The sequence below is a fragment of the Pelodiscus sinensis genome, chromosome 1, assembly GCF_049634645.1.
Source record: "Pelodiscus sinensis isolate JC-2024 chromosome 1, ASM4963464v1, whole genome shotgun sequence".
Classification (NCBI taxonomy): Eukaryota; Metazoa; Chordata; order Testudines; family Trionychidae; genus Pelodiscus; species Pelodiscus sinensis.
Genome location: NC_134711.1, coordinates 333,883,253 through 333,905,411, shown reverse-complemented (window position 1 = coordinate 333,905,411; position 22,159 = coordinate 333,883,253). Strand labels below are relative to the sequence as shown.

Below are 22,159 nucleotides of genomic sequence, written 5' to 3'. Positions count from 1 at the left end.
TGAATGACTCCAGGAACATGCAGAACATTAATTGGATCCTACAGTTCATACTCCTTGGTAAGCCCAGCACAGCTTCTAATTTACTTTATAATTAGGACAAGTATCCGAGGGGTAGCCATGTCAATCTGAATCTGCATAACCGACGAGATGGCCCGTAGTGACTTATAGACTAACCGATTTATTGGAGGATAAGCTTTCATGGTCTTCGCCAAAAAAGCTTAAGCTCCAATCAATCTGTGACTCCGTCAGGTGCCACAGGACCTTCTCATTGTTTATAATTAGGAGTGGTTTACCTGTTGTCTTAACTAGCCCTTAGCATGTTGCAATCCCCAGCTCCCTTGGGGCTCTGTATGCCCAGCAGGGGAAAATCAGGGGCCTCTTTGTCTGTTTCACCCTCTCTGCTGAGGTTCAACTGCTCAGGGGAGGCCCAAACCCTGCCGGGATTGCACAGCGATGGCTATAAACCTCCCCGCCCAGCTCTCCTCCAGCCCAGCACAGAGCTGCTCCGGACACCGCCTGTTGCCACGTCAGAGCCTCTCTTCTGCGCAGGAGTTGGGTGAGTGCAGGGCCTGGCAGCCCAGAAATGACCCTGGTTAATGGTCACACAATAGCCAAGAAGAAACAGAGAGATGAGGTGGGTGAGGGGGGACCCTGCAGGTTGTCACAGGTGAGGGAAGCTCAGAGAGGGGCACGCTGAGAGTCATGTCTGCATGGCTGGCCTGCAGGACTGTGACGAGCCAGGTGGATCCTCGCGGTTCCTTCCCCTTTAACTGCAGACAAGGGCAGGGCTGTCCAGTGGGGATTGGCTGGGGAACATGAATTGAGCGAATTTTCCTTTCCCAGCTCCCCTCGTTGGGGCAGAGCGCCCTGTATATCCTGGGTGGGATGGGAGGTCTGAAATTCGGTGTCCAGGCTGTTCCCTGTGAGGTCTAATTCCTCCCTCACTTAGCGGCTGCTGCCTCCGTCTCATTAAATCCAACAGCCACCAACTGCACGGGGCTGGAGGCAGAATGTGGCTGGTAGGTTATTGTCAGCGTAGCCTTGAATCTATCTGCGTTGGGCTGAAATTGTGATGACGATGTCGACAGGCAGCTTCTGCCTCTGTAACTGGGATTAGCTCAATGCATGGACAATGGCCTCTGTGATTCTCCTGTGTGCTGGGAGTCTGCTCTCCGGCCAGGTGTATGAGCGGTCCTCATCTCATGTGTGTGCGGCAAGGGATCGCCCTGGGGGTTGTCTGTGGTTCCTTGCTTGTAGAGCAGCAGTAGTCAGAGGCCGGAATTAGCAGCTCTCTGCCAAATTCTCTCTGGGTGTGTCTAGACTACAGGGCTACATCTAGACTGGCCCCTTCTCCGGAAGAGGCATGCTAATTTCGACTTTGGAATAGGGAAATCCGCGGGGGATTTAAATATCCCCCGCCGGATTTAAATAAACATGGCCGCCGCTTTTTTTCCGGCTCGGGGAAAAGCCGGAAAAGAGCGTCTAGACTGGCGTGATCCTCCGGAATAAAGCCCTTTTCTGGAGGATCTCTTATTCCTACTTGCAAGAGAAGGGGCCAGTCTAGATGTAGCCCTGTAGTCTAGACACACCCAGAGAGAATTTGGCAAAGAGCTGCTAATTCCGGCCTCTGACTACTTGCAAGTAGGAATAAGAGATCCTCCAGAAAAGGGCTTTATTCTGGAGGATCGCGCCAGTCTAGACGCTCTTTTCCGGCTTTTCCCCGAGCCGGAAAAAGAGCGGCGGCCATGTTTATTTAAATCCTGCGGGGGATATTTAAATCCCCCGCGGATTTCCCTATTCCAAAGTTCGAAATTAGCATGCCTCTTCCGGAGAAGGGGCCAGTCTAGACGTAGCCCGGGGTTTTGTAGACAAAAGTGGACTTTTGTCGACAAAACTATACCTGCATCCACACTGCCTTTGAGTTATATCGACATAACATCGACAAAACTCCTGAGTTTTGTCGACGTATGTAAACCTCATTCTACGAGGAATAACGCCTTTTATCGACAGAGTTCTGTCGATAGAAGGCATTATTGCATCTACACTGTCCTTTGCATCCACACTGTTATGTCAACAAAGCGGCTTGCTTTTTCAACAGAACTGGATGTAGTCTAGACGCTCTATGTCGACATAAGTTTTGTCGACAGATTCTGTCGACAAAACTTATGTCAACGTAAGCCTATAGTCTAGACCAGGGGTGCCCAAACTTTTTTTCAAAGAGGGCCAGATTTGATGAAGTGAACAAGCGTGAGGGCTGACCATTTTGCCTGACATTCTTTGAACCATTAAAATTAAATGCAAATTAACTATTTTATGCAAAGTTTATTGCAAACAGCATACTTTCCATTTCGTCACATGGATGACAAATCTAAACAGGTGTTAAATCACTCTGCCTTTCATATCTGAAGGCCAGATGAAAAAAAAATCCAGGAAGCTGAAATATATGTCAGGAACATTGTAAAGTACATTACATATTATTGGTAACAAAGGTTGTCTGTCAACTTTTAAGTTCAAAAAATATGAACAGGAACATAACACCAAGTATACATGTTGTGTCCAAATATATTTATAACTGATTTAGACCAACTGACATTAACTGAGATTTTACAATGTATTCATCTCAATACATATGGATTCGTTGGGGGCCATAAAAGATAGATATTGCCAAATTACCTGTGGGGCCGTATTAAACCGGAACACGGGCCGCAATTGGCCCGCGGGCCGGACTTTGGACATGCCTGGTCTAGACATACCCTATATGCCCTGCTTGCCAAAGGTAAAAAAGTAGTGATTTGAATAAGAGGAGAGGAGAGAAAAAAAACACCACTGAGCCCTCACTTACTGATAAAACTGCTGTAAGCAGGGAGGAATGTCTGTACAGGAGGACTCAAGACCAGGTTAGTCGCATAGGATGGATGCAGAATTGTTGTATTCCTATCCGCCAATTAATGACTGTGTAATGGTCAGTTGCAGGTGCAGGAAGCAGTCATGCCAGCACACTGAACACATCCAACCGGCCTCACCATGGCAACTTCCAACTGGACCGCACCCCACCCCTCCACCTTCATCCTGCTCGGCATCCCAGGGCTGGAGGCGGCCCACGTCTGGATCTCCATCCCCTTCTGCTCTTTCTACATCCTGTCTGTCGTAGGGAACTGCCTCCTCCTGGCTGTGATCAAATCCGAGCCGAGCCTCCATGAGCCCATGTACCTTTTCCTCGCCATGCTGGCATTCGCCGACCTGGTCATCTCAACTACAGTCGTGCCCAAAACCCTCTGCATTTTCTGGTTCAAGGACCATGCCATTCATATTGACGCTTGCCTGGCCCAGGAGCTTTTGATTCACGGCGTTACTAACATGGAGTCCGGGTTCATGCTGGCCATGGCCTTCGATCGCTACGTCGCCATCTGTAACCCGCTGCGACACTCCAACATCCTGACCAGTTGGGCCATAGCCAAGATAGGGCTTGGCGTTGTGCTCAGGGGGATCATGGTGATAGGCCCACACCCATTCCTGCTCAAGCAGCTTCCATATTGCACAACCAACGTCATTTCTCACACCTATTGTGAGTTCATGGCCCTCGTGAAACTGGCCTGTGTGGATACGACAGCCATGAGAGCCTATAGCCTGCTTATTGTTTTTCTAACAGCAGGGTTAGATTTTATCCTCATTGTCCTGTCCTACATTCTGATCCTTCGGGCCATCTTCCACCTGCCCTCCAAGGAGGCCCGGGGCAAGTCCCTCAGCACCTGCACCTCTCACGTCTGTGTCATGACGGCGTTTTATACCCCCGCCTTCTTCTCCTTCTTCTCCCACCGCTTTGGCCACGTGGCTCCCCACGTCCACATCCTCATCGCCAACGTTTACCTGCTCTTGCCTCCCATGTTGAACCCCATCATCTACGGGGTGAGAACCCCAGGGATCCGCCTGAGATTGCTCCATATCCTGGGCCTCAAGCCAGCCTAAAATCCCACATGAGGGGTCAGCAGCAATGCAGCAAGATCTGAGGAGGCCACATCAGCAAGGCAGGGAATCCACATGGCTCAGTCACACCCTGCTGTGGCCTCCCACCTGGGCCTGGCTGGGCAGCAGGGCTAATAAACATGCTTGTTGCATTTGCAGCCAAACCCAACTTCCCCTTTTCATTTTTCTCACTCAGCATTTCCACCCGGCCCATAGAACAGGGTGGACAATAAAAAAAACGCCGGGTTAGTCCCTGTTGGGCCACCACCATTACGTTTACCTGTGCCTCAGCACGTATCAGAGGATCTCAGCTCTGGTTGGCCATGAATCACCATTCATGGACTATGCGAACTACAGGAAGCACCACAGACTGGGACGCTGCTTCCCGCTACTTGAATTGGCTGTGAACAGCAATTTGCGGCCAGTCAGACCTGAGAACGTCCGATACCCATGGAGGCTCAGGTAAACATGGAGGTGGGGGGCCACCAGGGACTAACCCTGCGGACCGAATCTGGCCCACAGGCCGGAATTTGCCTACCCCTTCCATAGAATCCCAAAATCCCAGAGTGGCCTGGCGCTGAGGTCAGTGCATCTCTGGCCGTTCACACCAGCTGAGGCGCTGGCCAGGCTGTTGCTATAGTAACAGTTGGGCCCACAGGACTTCACAAAGGGCTGGCCCTGAAGCACAGGGGGCCACTAGGAGTTTTCCCCCATTTCCTGGCTCACAGTGCAGGCAGCAGATCATGGAATCGCAGAATCCCAGGGCTGGCAGTGACCTCAGGAGTCATGAAGTTGAGCCCCCTGCCCAAAGCAGGGCCAACCCAACTCAACCATCTCAGCCAGTGCTTGGTCAAGCTGGGACTGAAACACCTCTAGGGATGGAGATTCCACCCCTACCCTAGGCAACCCATCCCAGTGCTTCACCTCCCTCCTAGAAAAGTTGGTTTTCCTATTATACAGCCTAGACCATCCCCACCGCAAGTTGAGACCATTGCTCCTGGTGAGCTCAGAATCTCAGCCGGTGAGAGGCTGGGCAATACACAGTGAGAGATCTTCCCTCTCCTATGAGCTTCAATCTGAACAGACCAGATGGTTTCTGAGCACCTGCATTTCTCGCTGTTTTGGGTCCCTACCACACGCTCGCTCTTCCGCAGCCATCTGGGCCTGTCCCTTTGCCCTGCACCCTATACTAGTGCCTTACGTCAGAGCTGGCCTGACTCCAACCCAGGCTTTGGGTGGGTGTCCAGACACAGATCCAGCTCTGCATTTCCTAGCAGCAACTGCTTGGGCTGTGCTAGCCCTTCCGCCACACGGACCAGAAACTTCTTGTTCTATCACTTCTGGGGCAGGCTTTTTAACCACCTCTCGTGCTGACCCTCATTGCAGACAACAATCCAGCCTGCCCTTTTGCCCAGTTCCGGCTGTGGGTGCGGCATTCTGGGTGTTGGTCTGCTCAGGGAAGGAATGGGAATCGCAGGCTGAAGCAGAGAATGCTGGGAAAGGTGCCAAGGAGCAGAGACCCCTGGCAGACAGTAAGAGCTGTGCTGAAAACAGCCTGGGCAGGAGCAGGCTGCTCTCTGGAGACTAAGGGAGGTCTGGCATGGAGAAAGGATGGGGTCTCTCTGCAGCAAAGAGCTCTGGGAAGAAGGCTATGGCTGGGCTGGGTGGAAGTGTAGTGACTGGCGGCTGGGCAGGGTGTGGAAAGCAAGGTTTGGGGGACAATCTCCAAACAGGGAGAGCAGAGGAGAACCGGGCTGGGGACTGGCAACAAGAGGGCTTCCTGCAGGCTGTGCGGGAGGCGTCAAGCATGGCCAGTAACCACAGAGGACAGAGGAGACCACAAATCAGATTGATTCAGGGCACCGGACTCCAGTATTGGTGGAGGCATGTAAGCGGGGGCAGGATTTCCCCAAAACCCCGGGGTAGCAGCAGGGGGCGCTAGAGAAACCTGGGTGAAGCCAGTACCCAGAGAGTGAGATTCTGGGTGGAGAACAGCGGGTTGGAAAGTTGCAGAGAAAACAGGGGAGTTGTTTGCTGAGGACAGCCAGTGCCCAGGCAGACGTACACTGGAGGAAATTCTGACAGGAAATCGGGGCTGTGGTGACGGAAGGTGGCTGGGATTGTTGGTGGGAGAAACAAGAGGAGCATCTGGTCATTACTGCCAAAGGCAGGCTGTGATTCCCGGAGGGATGGAGAGACACAGGGGCCATGATTGCAAGCTGCCTGCGGCTTCAGGCAATTTAAAGTGAGTGGAGACGGGCGGATTTTAACAAGGTCCAAGCTTCCCACGGTGGCTGCAGGAAGCAGGGACGGCAAAGGCCGGAGGGAGGGTGCCAGACCTGGGATACAATATCTGTGTCCCAGTTCCCACCCTCTGACAGGGGGTTTGTGGTACCAGGTAGATTACTTGCTTCTCTCCAAAGCACAAGATCAAGGGTCAATCTCTCAGCAATCCAGAGGTTTCACAGGCAATGTACAGAACCGTTTTCCAGTGGTACGGTCATCCAATCCCAGCCTCTGGGACGCAAAAATGTGGGGCACCCAGAGTATGGGGCTGTGTCCCTGCCAGTCCAGCCAATTAGCACTGCTGGACTTGGGCTTTTTTATAACTTTTGTATAGTGGGGTTGCAACTTTTGGGTGGGGTTGCAACTTCTTTGGAGGATAGGGACATAATTCAAAATGATCTTAGCAAGTTAGAGAAATGGTCAGAGGTAAACAGGATGAGGTTTAATAAAGAGAAATGCAAAGTGCTCCACTTAGGAAGGAACAATCAGTTCCATACATACAAGATGGGAAGCGACTGTCTAGGAAGGAGCATGGCGGAAAGGGATCTAGGGGTCATAGTGGACCACAAGTTGAATATGAGTCAACAGTGTGATGCTGTTGCAAAAAAAGCAAATATGATTCTAGGTTGTATCAACAGGTGTGTTGTAAGCAAAACTCGTGAAGTCATTCTGCCGCTCTACTCTGCACTAATTAGGCCTCAGCTGGAGTACTGTGTCCAGTTCTGGGCACCACATTTCAAGAAAGATGTGGAGAAATTGGAAAGGGTACAGAGAAGAGCAACAAGAATGATTAAAGGTCTAGAGAACATGACCTATGAAGCCAGGCTTCATGAACTGGGCTTGTTTAGTTTGGAAAAAAGAAGATTAAGGGGGGACATGATAGCGGTTTTCAAATATCTAAAAGGGTGTCACAAGGAGGAAGGAGAAAATTTGTTCCTCTTGGTTTCTGAGGACAGGACAAGGAGTAATGGGCTTAAAGTGCAGCAAGGGAGGTTTAGATTGGACATTAGGAAAAAATTCCTAACTGTCAGGATGGTCAAATATTGGAATAAATTGCCAAGGGAGGTGGTGGAATCTCCCTCTCTGGAGATATTTAAGAACAGGTTAGATAGACATCTGTCAGGGATGGTGTAGACGGAGCTTGGTCCTGCCTTGAGGGCGGGGGGCTGGACTCGATGACCTCTTGAGGTCCCTTCCAGTCCTATTATTCTATGATTCTATAGTTCTGGCTTCCCGATTAACCCCTGGCAAAGAGTTCCAGAGGTTGACGGTGTGCTGGGCCAAGCAGGTACAGCCCCCATACCCGCATCTGGGAGTCAGGGAATCTCCCCTGTCCCATGCCAGAGCTAGACTGTTCTAGGTGCTGGGTGCCAGCATGGGTTCCCATTCCCATCCATCCATTGCTAACTAGCTGAGGGACGATTCCTGGGTACCAGCCACCATCAGGTGCAAGGAGCAGGCCCTAGATAGTGCTCGGCCTGTAGCCACTGATCTGCTGTGTAATCATGGCCCTCAATGGAGCAGGAGACACAGTCTGGGCACCCTGGCTGCTTCCTGAGGCTGCCGGCTGCATCTCACTCTGCAGGGAAGGGGGGTTACTGACTCATCAGGCCGACAGAAAAGCCTCCTCCCTCCAAGAACCTTTACAAAGGGCCACTCAGGGCTGCCGGCCCATTACTGACACTAGTGTACAAGCCTCCTCAGGGGAGGGTCCCTTGCCCTTCCTTCAGGGGCTGGCTATTTGTGCAGACACCTGGCTCCCTGGAGGACAGCCAGAGGGGGCAGAGTTCTGCTCTGGGAACTAAGATAACTGCCCTCTGCAGGGATTCAGATCCATAAGGTATAAGTGATCGGCAAAAGGGCAGAACCAAAGGACAATAGAAGGAAGCATGCAGTCTGTATGGGTACATCTACACTAGCTCGTTAGTTCGAGCTAGGTAGGGTAATTAGGGCAATCGGAGTTGCAAATGAAGTCCAGGATATTTAAATCCCTGGCTTCATTTGCACGTTCCTGGGTGCCGCCATTTTTAAATCCCCCTTAGTCTGAACTCCATGCCCGCGGATACACACGGCACGGAGTAGGTAGTTTGAATTAAAGATCCTAATTTGAATTACCGTTACTCCTCGTACCCTGTGATTCCCCTTAAGAAACTAGGCAATATTGGGACTAAGCAGTTTTCTCTCAGCCTCCGGCCAATACAGGTTAATAAAGGGACCAGCATTTTCATTGCTGCCAGCTTGCATGGGGTGGAGGAAGAAGAAAGTCGGACGGTCTGTGTCAGGGCTGGAGACACTTTTTTTGCCTCGAGGGCCAATGAACCACAGAAAACACCATCGGGGGCCACACACTAGAAAGAAGCAAAGGGAGCAACCGCTCACTGAGAAGGAAAAGGGCCCTCCTCACATTCCTTTCACACAGCAGAGCCTGGAGGTGGGGGGGGGGGGGGGCAGGCTAGAGGATTTTGTGTGCTCCAGCCCTGTAGGTGGGTAGCATGGAGGCTGGAGTGCTAGCACGGAGGGATCTCTATGCTTTGGGGGATGGCTCCAGGCAAGCTGGGGGCCGCCTCTGAGCCTGACGTTCCCCACCCCTGGCCTACATCTTTTATTTTACAGCCTCAGCCCATGCCCTGGGGGAGCACACATCCCGGCATGTCTGGTAGGCTTTGCTTGCTCACTAGGCGAGGCTAAGCAATTCCCCGGGTATTGCCGTGGGCAAGCGAATCGTGGCATTATTACTGCCCTGCCGGATAATACTTGTTGTTGGTTATTGGACACTTACCTGGATATTGGTTGCCTCCTTTGGTGTTGTCACAGAGGTGCTAGTATCAGGGCAGTTCCTCCACTCCCAGCATAGTTTAAGGACAAACACACAACACTTCTCTCATGCCATACACACTAATGACACACCTATTTAGATAAGACAGTGAGCTTCAGAAATTCATAATCTGTGTTAGGATACCTTACATGACATGCTTTATGTGAAATATCCCCAATGTATGCAAGTGATTAATTTGATGTTCCAATGTCAGACCTATGGCCTATCAAGTAGCCAATGCCAGGTGCTTGAGAGAGAATGAACATAAGAGGTAATCTTGAAATTATCCATTCCTATCACCCATTCCCACGTTCTTACAATCAAGTGCAAAGGGACACGATCCCTGCCTATTCTGGCTAATAGCCTTTGAAGGATGCATCTTCCCTGAATTTATGTAGCTCTTTTTGGAATTCTGATACAGTTTTGGTCTTCACAACCATCCTCGGCAAGGAGTTTCATAGATTGACTGTGTATTGTGTGAAGAAATACTACTTTGTTTGTCTTAAAACTGCTGCTTTTTAATTTCAATGAGTGACCTCTAGTTCTCGTGGTTTGAGGAAGAATAATCAAACTTTAATCAATTAAAGAACATGACCATCATCTTAAAGAAAATAACAAGGATTTCTTTAAGCATACCAAGCACAATGGAAATGATATTTATTGCAAAGAAAATTATGGAAACTTCCACATAGGACACAATATAAATTTCCATATAATATAGAATTGAAGGGTAGCAGCATTATTAATATCCAACATCATTATTTCATAGAAAATACTTTTTTTCAAATAAACCTCATATTTTTTCTGAAGACATCACAGATTTGTCTTGAAAAAACTAATTGCCCTGAGCAATAGACTTATTCATTGAATCATTGCAGTTAATTTGGTATGGCACTCTGATTTTAAAATAGCACTATGTTGGTCAATGTAGCCCATGTCAAATGGGTTACAAGCTAGATAACTAAGACTTTGCGAGGAGGAATTGTAAATTGGAAAGCATCAGCCAATTGGAGTCTGTCTAGTGAAGTGATCCAGTGTTCAATGTCTTTTGTCCAATGTTTATTGGTAAAATTTTCAGAAAACACACAAAAAAAAATGGTGGATTGGTAAACAATGATGGGGACAATCGAGTCAATGACCTGGGTCACTATTTCATTGACTAAAATGCCAGAAGGGATTGTAATGATAACCTATGTGACCTCATGCATATCAGAGGTCACAGGATTTCGCTATATCCAGTTCTGTGGAAACAGTAGTGTGGGTCCCTTGGAAAATGTGTTTTCACACAAATGTGAAGTTCCAATCTAGGAACAAAGACTGTGGGTTACATTAGTGAGATGGGAGAAGACGTCCTGGCAAGGGGTGACTCTGAGCAGGACGGAGGAGGCCCCGTAGCTACCCAAATGAAAGTGAGCTCACAGTCTGATGCTATGGCAAAACCAGACAATCCTCAGACGCACAAGAAGGGGAACCTGAAGTCGAGGTAGGGACGTGGTACAATCTCTGGATTGAGCTATAACTGTGAACTCTTGATGAAATACCGTGCCCAGTTCTATTGGCCCCACAGCTGGAGGCAGGTTGACACCTTGCAGAGGGTTCATAGCATAGCCTAGCACATCCAGAAAATGAGCCATTTCCAACCAGCTCTGAAGAAATACCAGTGATGTCATCAGCTGCCCTGCAGTGACTGAGCTCCCCTGAGCTAATGTAGAAATGCCACCTCGGCACCAGGCCCTGGCCTGACCATGACGCAGAGAGACCCAGGATGTCACAGCTTTCAGGCCGCGCTGCAGACAGTTCTATAACGTGCTTCTCCGTTTAAGGTGTTTTGGGCAGGGGCTGCATGAGAAACTTTAGCTGGTGCAGCCCTTCTGAGTAACAGGGGAGTGTCTGTAACATTTCTAGATGCAGAAAGCCCTAGTGCAGACACGAGAACAGTTTAGCAGCACAGTTCTCCTGCCTGCGATGGAGGCTTTCAACTTACATAGGAGCCACACTGCGATTGTGTAAAAGGAACATACTCTGAGTGGGAAGCAGGGCCCTTTACCTTCCAACAGGGGCTACATGCTCCCCCTCATCCTCCCAGTTTCAGGCTGGAGGCGGCAGAAGGAATTGGTCAGCCCAAACTCAGAGAACCCTGGTGGATTTAAGGAGACACCGGAGGCGTAGCACAAGCCCTGCCCTGTCCACTGGGTACCTCCTAGGCCCAGCCTGTGACATGGCCTGGCAGCCACAGACTGAGAACTCCTCGTCACCCGGCCTGTGGGTCAAAATGCCGGTCACATTTCCAGCAACCATCAGATGTTCCGGTTTCGGCCACCAAACAGCCGTGTAAGATTTTCTTGCATCCAGACCTGTGAATGGCACCAGGAAGGTACAGCATTTCAATGGGCTGCTGCATTTCATCCCCTTCGACAAACCCAGCCTGGCTTTTAATTGGTTTGATAACAAGGAGCATTTTCTCTCTTGTCTCTGCTGGTCCCTGGCGTGTTGCAAACCCCAGCTCCCTCAGGGCGCCGTACGCTCAGGCCCTGGGAAAAGCAGGGGCCTGTTTGTCTCTCTCACCCTCTTTGCTGAGCTGCAGCTGCTCAGGGGAGGCCCAAACCCTGCTGGGATTGCACAGTGATGTCTATAAACCTCCCCGCCCAGCTCTCCTCTGGCCCAGCACAGAGTCGCTCCGGACACCGCCCACTGGCACATCAGCCCGTCTCTGCTGCACAGGAGCTGGGTGAGTGCAGCGCTATGGATCTGTTAAATAACCCTCGTTAATGGCCCACAAGAAGCAGAGAGCTGAGATGGGTGAGGGGGGACCCTGATGGTTGTCACAAGCGAGGGAAGCTCAGAGAGGGGCAGGCTGGCAGGTTGCAACCAAACAGGCATGTAACATTTTCTTGCATCCACACCTGTGAATGGCCGGACGTCGGGTCTGCAGGAAAGGTGTTTAGCCTAAGGGACATTCATGGTTCCATTCCCATTTAACTGCACAGAAGGGCAGGGCTGTCCAGCCGGGCTTGGCAGGGAAATAGGAACTCAGGAGTGAATTTTCCTCTCCTCAGCAGGCCTCTAGCTCTCCTCCTTGTGGCGGAGTCCCCTGTACATTCTGGGAGGGTGGATGGTCTGATATGCAGTGTCCAGACTCTTCCCTGTGAGGTCTGATTCTCCCCTCAAAAAGTAGCTGCTGCCTCGGTCGCATCGGATCCAACAGCCACCAATTGCACCGGGCTGGAGGAAGAATTTGACTGGCAGGTTATTGTCAGCGTAGCATTGGATCCACCCGTGTAGGGTGTAATTGTGATGATGATGTGCACAGAATCTGAGATCCTGCCTCAGACACTGAGGGTTCGTCTAAACTACATGCCTCTGTCGGCAGAGGCATGTAGATTTGTTTGTTTGGAAAAGGTAAATGAAGCCGCGATTTAAATGATCGCAGCTTCATTTACATTTACATGGCTGCCGCGCTCAGCTGACAAACAGCTGATCAGCTGTTTGTCGGCTCGCGCGCTAGTCTGGACGTTCCCCCTGTCGACATCAAAGCCCTTTGTCGGCAGCCCCGGTAAACCTCATTCCACGAGGAATAACGGGGCTACCAACAAAGGGATTTGATGTCGACAGGGGGAACGTCCAGACTAGCGCGCGAGCTGACAAACAGCTGATCAGCTGTTTGTCGGCTCAGCGCGGCAGCCATGTAAATGTAAATGAAGCCGCGATCATTTAAATCGCGGCTTCATTTACCTTTGCCTATGTGTCTAATCTACATGCCTCTGCCGACAGAGGCATGTAGTCTAGACACAGCCTGAATGTGGGATTAGTTCAAGGCATTGACACCGGCCTCTGTGCTTCACTTTCCGTCAGCTGGGACTCTGCTCTCCTGCTAGCGGCGTGAGTGGTCCACATCCCCTGTGTGTGCGGCTGCTGGGATTGCTCTGGGGTTCTCTGTTGTTTGTTGTTTGTAGAACAGCAGGACTCAGGGGCCGGAATTAGCAGCTCTCTGCCCCATTCTCTCTTGCCCTGCCTGGAATGGACACACGTTTTTAAAAAAAAACCCACTACAGAGCCCTCACTCACTGCCAAAAATTCTATAATAGGAGAGTAATTGTCTGTACTGGAGGACTCAAGTCCAGGTTATGTAATTAGCACACAATAGAATAGAACTTCTCCTGTTCCCACAGATGGTTAATTATTGTTTAATGGTTAGTTTCAGGGGCAGGAAGCAGATATGAACTGAGCTGAACACACAACAAATTAAACACACCCGACTAGCCTCAGCATGGCAGCTTCCAACTGGACCACACCCCACCCCTCCACCTTCATCCTCCTCGGCATCCCGGGGCTGGAGGCGGCCCACGTCTGGATCTCCATCCCCTTCTGCACCGTCTACATCCTGTCTGTCGTGGGGAACTGCCTCCTCCTGGCTGTGATCAAATCCGAGCCGAGCCTCCACGAGCCCATGTACCTTTTCCTCGCCATGCTGGCATTCGCCGACCTGCTCATCTGCACCACCACCGTGCCCAAAACCCTCTGCATTTTTTGGTTCAGGGACCAGGCCATTCATATCGATGCTTGCCTCATCCAGGTGTTTTTGATTCATTCACTCACCACCATGGAGTCCGGGTTCATGCTGGCCATGGCCTTCGATCGCTACGTTGCCATCTGTAACCCGCTGCGACACTCGGACATCCTGACCCATCAGGCCATAGCCAAGATCGGGCTGGGTGTTGTGCTGAGGGGGATCATGGTACTGGGCCCGTACCCATTCCTGCTGAAGCAGCTCCCGTATTGCACTAACATCATTTCTCACACCTATTGTGAGTTCATGGCACTTGTGAAATTGGCCTGTGTGGATACCACAGGCCTGAGAGCCTACGGTCTGGTTGTAGCATTTCTAACAGCAGGGTTAGATTTTATCCTCATCATCCTGTCCTACATCCTGATCCTCCGGGCCGTCTTCAGCTTGCAGTCAAAGGAGGCCCGGCGCAAGTCCCTCAGCACCTGCAGCTCCCACGTGTGTGTCATGATAGCGTTCTACACCCCCGCCTTCTTCTCCTTCTTCTCCCACCGCTTTGGCCACGTGGCTCCCCATGTCCACATCCTCATCGCCAACGTTTACCTGCTCTTGCCTCCCATGTTGAACCCCATCATCTACGGGGTGAGAACCCCGGGGATCCGCCAGAGATTGCTCTACATCCTGGGCCTCAAGCCAGCCTAAAATCCCACATGAGGAGTCAGCAGTAATGGAGCAAGGTCTGTGCAGGCTACATCAGCTAGTCCAGGGATGCACATGGGTCAGTCACTCCCTACTGTGGAAACCCACCTCAGCCTGGCTGGGCAGCAGGACTAATAAACATGCTTGCTGGATTTGCAGCAAAACTTGGCTTCCCCTTTTCATTGTTGTCACTCAGCATTTCCACCCGGCCAACAGTATCACAGAATCGCTGGGTGGCCTGGCGCTGAGGCCAATGGGGCTCTGGCTGTTCACACCAGCGGGGGTGTAGGCCTGCCTGTTGCTATAGTAACAGGGTATCACAAAGGCCTGGCCCTGCAGCATGTGGGGTACAAGGAGATTTGTCCCATTTCCTAGCTCACAGTGAGGGCAGCACGTTATAGAATCAGAGAAACCTAGGGCTGGAGGAGACTTCAGGAGCCATCCAGTCCAGCCCGCTTCCCAAATGAGGGCCAACTCCAACTCAATCATCCCAGCCAGGGCTTTGTCAAGCGAGGACTTAACTTCTAGGGATGGAGATTCCACCCCCTCCCTAGGGAACCCATCTCAGTGCTTCACCAGCCACCTAGGGAAATCGTTTTTCCTAATATCCAACCTAGATCTTCCGCACTGCAACCTGATCAGGGCCTCAGCCTGTGAGATGCTGGGCAATACACCTCTAGAGACCCACTCCCTACCACACGCTTTCTCATTCACCTCCAGCTAATTTATGCTATCATATGCCGAAAGTGTCCGTCTGCTATGTACATTGGACAAATGTCTCAGACACTTCGCCAAAGGATCAATGCCCACAAAACAGATATCAGACAGGATCACAAAGAAAAAACAGTTTCTTGCCATTTCAACCAGAAAGGACACTGTCTCAGTGACTTAACTATCTGCATCCTACTACAAAGACCTTTTAAATCTGCACTTGAAAGGGAATCCTCTGAACTGTCATTCATGCTAAAATTTGACACTTTGTGTCTGAGTCTTAACAAAGGATCTAGTTATCTTACCCATTACAAAGATAGCGTCCCTAATTATCACCTCTAATATCATTAGCCCACAGACATTCACTTTCCCTCCCCCCCATCCTCCTTCTGTACTGAAATGTGATTTGTCCTTTTCATATGTGTTCATTTTTTTAATTTGTATCCTTTGGTATATATGGTTGTGACTATTTTCTTCCACTATTTGATCTGAGGAAGTGGGTCTGGCCCTCGAAAGCTCATCACCTAATAAACCATCTTGTTAGTCTTTAAAGTGCTACATAGTCCTGTTTTTTGTTTCAGCTACACCAGACTAAGACGGCTACATTTCTATTACTGCCCTTTTAAGAGGCCCTTTTGTTGTTGTTGCTGTTGTTCAACAACTTTTTTCCCTCGGCTCTTTGCGCTGTATCCACCACTGTTTCGTCTATAACATGTTGGCCACCCCGTCCCAGGACATGGAATTTCCCTTCATCCATTTCTGTGGGAACGGTAGCGTTGGCTCCACAGAATGTGAAGTCCTAATCCATGAACAAGGACTGTGGGTTACATTAGTAAGATGAAAGAAGGTGTCCTGCCAAGTGGTGACTGTGAGCAGGACGGAGGAGGCACAGTAGCTACCCAAAGAAATGTGAGTTCCCTAGCCGATGCTACAGAAAAAACAAACAATCCTCAGATGCATAAGAAGGGCAACATCAGGTAGAAGTAGGGACATGGTACAACCTCTCAGTAGGGCCACTACTGTGAGCCATGGGTGGAATACTGTCCCCAGTTCTGGTGGCCACACTTCAGGAAGTAGGTTGACACCTTGCAAAGGGTTTGTATCATAATCTAGCATGACCAGAACATCAGCCATTTCCAACCAGCACAGGAGAAATACTAGTTATGTCATCAGCTACCATCCAATGACAGCTCCCCTTCCTAAGCCAGCTATTGGAGAAATGCCACTTCAGCACCATGCCCTGGCCTGACCAGGATGTCCCAGCTTTTGGGTAGCTCTGCAGACAGTTCTCTAAGGAGCTTCTCTGATAAAGCTGTTTCATGTCAGGGCAACACGAGAAACTTTAGCCAGGACAGCCGTGCTGAGTAAAGGGATTGTTTGCAACATTTCTACCTGGTGAAATCCGTAGTGCAGACACGAGGAGGCTTTACCAGTAAAGCTGTACTGCCTGCAGCGGAGGCTTAAAACCGACATGGGGTGTCAGAACCAAACTTCCCCTGAGTTTGCAGCAAGTCCTATTATCTTCCAACAGGGGCTACATGCTCCCCATATTCCCTCACTCCCAAGCTGGTGGGTGGGGAGCAGTGAGCAGGATGGAGCCAGCTCAGAGAAACCTGGAGCATTTATGGGAGACACCTGAAGCCCCGCACTGGTCCCAGGCTCTGGCATGGCCAGGCAGTCACAGACTGAGAACTCCTCAGGGTCATGCAGGACTCGGGCTGCTGTACAGGCCCAGGCCAAACCTGCAGCTGGAGTTGGCAGGACCCAGAGTCAGTGAGGTGCATCATGGGGTGTAATGGACAGGAGGAGCACTGACCAGCTCCTGGTGACTAAGGGGTTAAACTCAGCAAAATTGTTGGCCATGGGGGCGGGAGAACCAATCGAGACAGAGGGTTGAAATTTGAACTGGATAGAGATTCCTTGCCTACTTTCTTTGTATGAGAGAGAAAAACCAGGAGTTGCGAGACATAGAGGTTGTGTCTAGACTGGCCAGTTTTTATGGAAAATCAGCCGTTTTTCCGGAAAAACTTGCCAGCTGTCTACACTGCCCGCTTGAATTTCCGCAAAAGCACTGACTTCCTACTGTAAGAAATCAGTGCTTCTTGCGGAAATACTATGCTGCTCCCGTTCGGGCAAAAGTCTTTTGGCGCAAAAGGGCCAGTGTAGACAGCCCAGATTTGTTTTCCACAAAAAAGCCCCGATCACGAAAATGGCGATCTGGTCTTTTTTGCGCAAAAGTGCGTCTAGATTGGCACGGACACTTTTCCGCAAAAAGTGCTTTTGCGGAAAAGCGTCCGTGCCAATCTAGACGCTCTGTTCCGAAAATGCTTTTAACGAAAAACTTTTCAGTGAAAAGCATTTCTGGAAAATCATGCCAGTCTAGACGTAGCCAGAATGATTTAAACCCAGGCAGGACTACCATGCCTCCAAGGAATTCAGGGCATGGGAGTGGGAACAAGGAAAGATTGGAAGTAAATGAAAAGTGGACCTAGTCATGATCAGGGTATTTTTCTTGATTCTGTGGTTTGGTTTGAACTGCTCTGTGTCGATCTCTGCCTCCCCATTTGCCATCTTGCATTGTGTCCTGAGACTTTTCTCTTTGTTCTAATTCGTTTTCCTTAGATGCTCTATAACATCTCGCAACCACGTCTGCTTTCTCACGTTTACCTTTTGTTTTGTAATAAAAATCACTTGCCTTTGACTGAGGGGTCAGGTCCCAGAGACGGCAGCTTGTTTTCTCTTTTCCTTTTTTCAAGCTTTTTTGGGGGCAAAAGAGCTTGGGGGACCTCTGGGGGAAGGTTTAAGTGTTCGTCCTTCTTAGGGATAAAAAAATCACTTGATGGTGGCAGCGATTCCCCAAAATCTGTGACTCTGGGGGGACATTTTTGGTAACCAGTGCCAGGAGAGGCAAAGTTTTTGTTTTATTTTAAGCTCCCTTGCGGGAGCTCGCCTTCTGCCCTCAGAGTGCCAGAGCGGGGCACAGCCCTGACATGGGGTCACAGTGGCAAACACATTGGCAGCAACTCTCAGAAGTGGTTTCAACCCCCAAACAGCCGTGAATGATTTTCTTGCATCCAGAACCATAAATGGCTCCAGGAAGGTGCCCCACTTCGACTGGCTGCTACATTTTCTCCCCTTCAGCAAACCCAGCCTGGCTTTTTGGTTTGATACCAAGGAGCATTTTCTCTCTTGTCTCTGCTGGTCCCTGGCGTGTTGCAATCCCCAGCTCCCTCAGGGCTCGATAGGCCCGAAAAGCAGGGGCTGTTTGTCTGTCTCACACTCTCTGCTGAGCTGTACCTGCTCAGGGGAGGCCCAAACCCTGCTGGGATTGCACAGCGATGGCTATAAATCTCCCCGCCCAGCTCTCCTCTGGCCCAGCACAGAGTCGCTCCGGACACTGCCCGCTGCCACGTCAGCCCCTCTCTGCTGCACAGCTGGGTGAGTGCAGGGTTTGGCAGTCCAGAAATAACCCTCGTGAATGGCCCCTGCCTCACACAAGAGCCCAGAAGAAGTACAGCACGGCGATGGCTGTGGGGGGACCCCACAGGTTATCAGAAGGCAGGGAAGCTTAGAGAGGGGCAGGCTGAGTGCTTTGTCCGGGCAGCAGGTCTGCAGGAATGTTGTTAGCCTGGAGGACACTCACGGTTCCATTCCCCTTTAACTGCATGGAAGAGCAGGGAGATCCAGTGGGGCTCGGCTGGGAAATGTGAACTGAGTGGGACTTTCCTCACAGGCTTCCTAGCTCTCCTCCTTGCCACAGAGTCCCCTGTATATTCTGGTAGGGTGAGTGGGGTGATATTCGGGGTTCAGGCTGTTCCCTATGAGGTCTGATTCCGCCCTCACAAAGCAGCTGCTGACTCAGTCTCATTGGATCCAACAGCCACCAACTGCATGGGACCGGAGATGGAATTTGGCTGGCGGGTGACGGTCAGCGTGTCATTGAATCCACCTGTGTTGGGTGTAATTGTGATGACGATATCCGCAGGCAGCTCCTGCCTCAGACACTGAGCGTGGGTTTAGTTAATGCATTGACACCGGCCTCTGTGCTTCACTTTCTATGTGCTGGGTGTCTGCTCTCCAGCAAAGTCTGTGAACGGTCCACATCCCCTGTGTCTGCGGCAGCAGGGATCACCCTGGGGGCTGTCTTTTGCTACTTGTTTGTAGAGCAGCAGTACGCAGAGGCCGTAGTTAGCAGTTGTCTGCCCAATTCTTTCTCTGTCCTGCCTGTAAAGGACACAAGATCTCAGAGTGCCATGAAGATGCTCTTATGTCCCTTTCAGAAGGCTTACTGCTGTGTGTAGTGCATTAACTGAGAGGAGAGAAGACAGAAAACAACCACTACTGAGCCCTCACTTACTGCTAAAGCCCATGTAATCAGGGAGGAATGTCTGACCAGGAGAATTCAAGAGCAGGTTACTGTTTTAGCACAGAATAGATGTAGCTCTTGTCATAGAATCATAGAATCATAGAATAATAGGACTGGAAGGGACCTCGAGAGGTCATCGAGTCCAGCCCCCCGCCCTCAAGGCAGGATCAAGCTCCGTCTACACCATCCCTGACAGATGTCTATCTAACCTGTTCTTAAATATCTCCAGACAGGGAGATTCCACCACCTCCCTTGGCAATTTATTCCAATATTTGACCACCCTGACAGTTAGGAATTTTTTCCTAATGTCCAATCTAAACCTCCCCTGCTGCACTTTAAGCCCATTACTCCTTGTCCTGTCCTCAGAAACCAAGAAGAACAAATTTTCGCCTTCCTCCTTGTGACACCCTTTTAGATATTTGAAAACCGCTATCATGTCCCCCCCTTAATCTTCTTTTTTCCAAACTAAACAAGCCCAGTTCATGAAGCCTGGCTTCATAGGTCATGTTCTCTAAACCTTTAATCATTCTTGTTGCTCTTCTCTGTACCCTTTCCAATTTCTCCACATCTTTCTTGAAATGTGGTGCCCAGAACTGGACACAGTACTCCAGCTGAGGCCTAACTAGTGCAGCGTAGAGCGGCAGAATGACGTCACGAGTTTTGCTTACAACACACCTGTTGATACAACCTAGAATCATATTTGCTTTTTTTGCAACAGTATCACACTGTTGACTCATATTCAACTTGTGGTCCACTATGACCCCTAGATCCCTTTCCGCCATGCTCCTTCCTAGACAGTCGCTTCCCATCTTGTATGTATGGAACTGATTGTTCCTTTCTAAGTGGAGCACTTTGCATTTCTCTTTATTAAACCTCATCCTGTTTACCTCTGACCATTTCTCTAACTTGCTAAGGTCATTTTGAATTATGTCCCTATCCTCCAAAGAAGTCGCAACCCCACCCAGTTTGGTATCATCTGCAAACTTAATAAGCGTACTCTCTGTCCCAATATCTACATCATTGATGAAGATATTGAAAAGTACGGGTCCCAAAACAGACCCCTGAGGAACTCCACTTGTTATCCCTTTCCAGCAGGATTTAGAACCGTTAACAACAACTCTCTGACTACGGTTATCCAGCCAATTATGCACCCACCTTATCGTGGCCCTATCTAAGTTATATTTGCCTAGTTTATCAATAAGAATATCATGTGAGTCCGTATCAAATGCCTTACTAAAATCTAGGTAAAGTCTAGGTTCCCACCAGATACTTAACGATTGTGTAATGATTAGTTGCAGGGGCAGGAAACAGTCATGCCAGCAAACTGAACACATGCAACCAGCCTCACCATGGCAGCTTCCAACTGGACCACACCCCACCCCTCCACCTTCATCCTCCTCGGCATCCCAGGGCTAGAGGAAGCCCACGTCTGGATCTCCATCCCCTTCTGCTCCGTCTACATCCTGTCTGTCGTGGGGAACTGCGTCCTCCTGGCTGTGATCAAATCCGAGCCGAGTCTCCACGAGCCCATGTACCTTTTCCTCGCCATGCTGACGTTTGCCGACCTGGTCATCTGCACCACCACCGTGCCCAAAACCCTCTGCATTTTTTGGTTCAGGGACCAGGCCATTCATATTGACGCTTGCTTGACCCAGGTGTTTTTGGTTCATGCAGTTGGTACCATGGAGTCCGGGTTCATGCTGGCCATGGCCTTCGATCGCTACGTCGCCATCTGTAACCCGCTGCAACACTCAGACATCCTGACCCATCAGGCCATAGCCAAGATGGGGCTGGGTGTTGTGCTGAGGGGGATGATTGTACTGGGCCCATACCCATTCCTGCTGAAGCAGCTCCCGTATTGCACAACTAATGTCATTTCTCACACTTATTGTGAGTTCATGGCACTCGTGAAATTGGCCTGTGTGGATACCGCAGGCCTGAGAGTCTATGGTCTGCTTGTGGCGTTTCTAACAGCAGGGTTAGATTTTATCCTCATCATCCTGTCCTACGTCCTGATCCTCCGGGCCATCTTCAGCTTGCCATCCAAGGAGGCCCGGCGCAAGTCCCTCAGCACCTGCAGCTCCCACGTGTGTGTCATGATAGCGTTCTACACTCCCGCCTTCTTCTCCTTCTTCTCCCACCGCTTTGGCCACGTGGCTCCCCACGTCCACATCCTCATCGCCAACGTTTACCTGCTCTTTCCTCCCATGATGAACCCCATCATCTATGGGGTGAGAACCCCGGGGATCCGCCAAAGATTGCTCCACATCCTGGGCCTCAAACGAGCCTAGAGTCCCACATGTCGGGTCTGTGCAGTCACCCCCGCTGTGGATCCCGCCTCAGCCTGGCTGGGCTGCAGGGCTAATAAAGATGCTTGTTGTGTTTGCAGGAAAGCCCGGCTTCCCATCTTCATTGTTCTTGCTCAGCATTTCTACCTGGCGCAGTGAGCTCAGAGTCGCAGCCTGAGAGATGTTGGGCAATACCCAGCTAGAGACCTTCCCTGTCCCATGATCTTCAATCTGAACAGAGAAGATGGACCCTGGGCACCTTCATGCCCAGTTGTTTACCCCCGCTCTACCTACCCTGTGCTCTTTCGTGCCCAGCTGGTTGTACCTATCCCGCCTGTCGTTCAACCTTTCAGACCCTTCTGATTGTACTTTACCACTGAGCTGGCCTAGCTCCAGCCCAGTGTCTCCACACAGATCCTGCTCCACATTTTCTGGCAGTATTTGCAATTCCCTAGTTATCTGCTGTGCTAGTGTAATGCCAACAGGCGGAACCAAACCTGGGAGCTCAGGAACTCAGTCCACGATGG

General features: G+C 50.4%; 3 protein-coding genes across 3 annotated transcripts; all 3 read left to right on the top strand.

Moving 5' to 3' along the window:
- Window positions 1-3,024: 3,024 nt before the first annotated feature.
- LOC102451557 (olfactory receptor 52K2-like) lies at window positions 3,025-3,966 on the top strand. The gene has a single exon (XM_006114205.4). It carries the CDS (start codon window positions 3,025-3,027, stop codon window positions 3,964-3,966), a length of 942 nt encoding a protein of 313 aa, XP_006114267.4.
- Window positions 3,967-13,331: 9,365 nt separating this feature from the next.
- On the top strand, window positions 13,332-14,270 carry LOC102451313 (olfactory receptor 52K2-like). The gene has a single exon (XM_006114204.2). It carries the CDS (start codon window positions 13,332-13,334, stop codon window positions 14,268-14,270), a length of 939 nt encoding a protein of 312 aa, XP_006114266.2.
- Window positions 14,271-20,693: 6,423 nt separating this feature from the next.
- LOC102451072 (olfactory receptor 52K2-like) lies at window positions 20,694-21,635 on the top strand. Its single transcript, XM_025180230.2, has one exon. The coding sequence runs from the start codon at window positions 20,694-20,696 to the stop codon at window positions 21,633-21,635; it is 942 nt and encodes a 313-aa protein (XP_025036015.2).
- The last annotated feature ends 524 nt before the right edge of the window (window positions 21,636-22,159 follow it).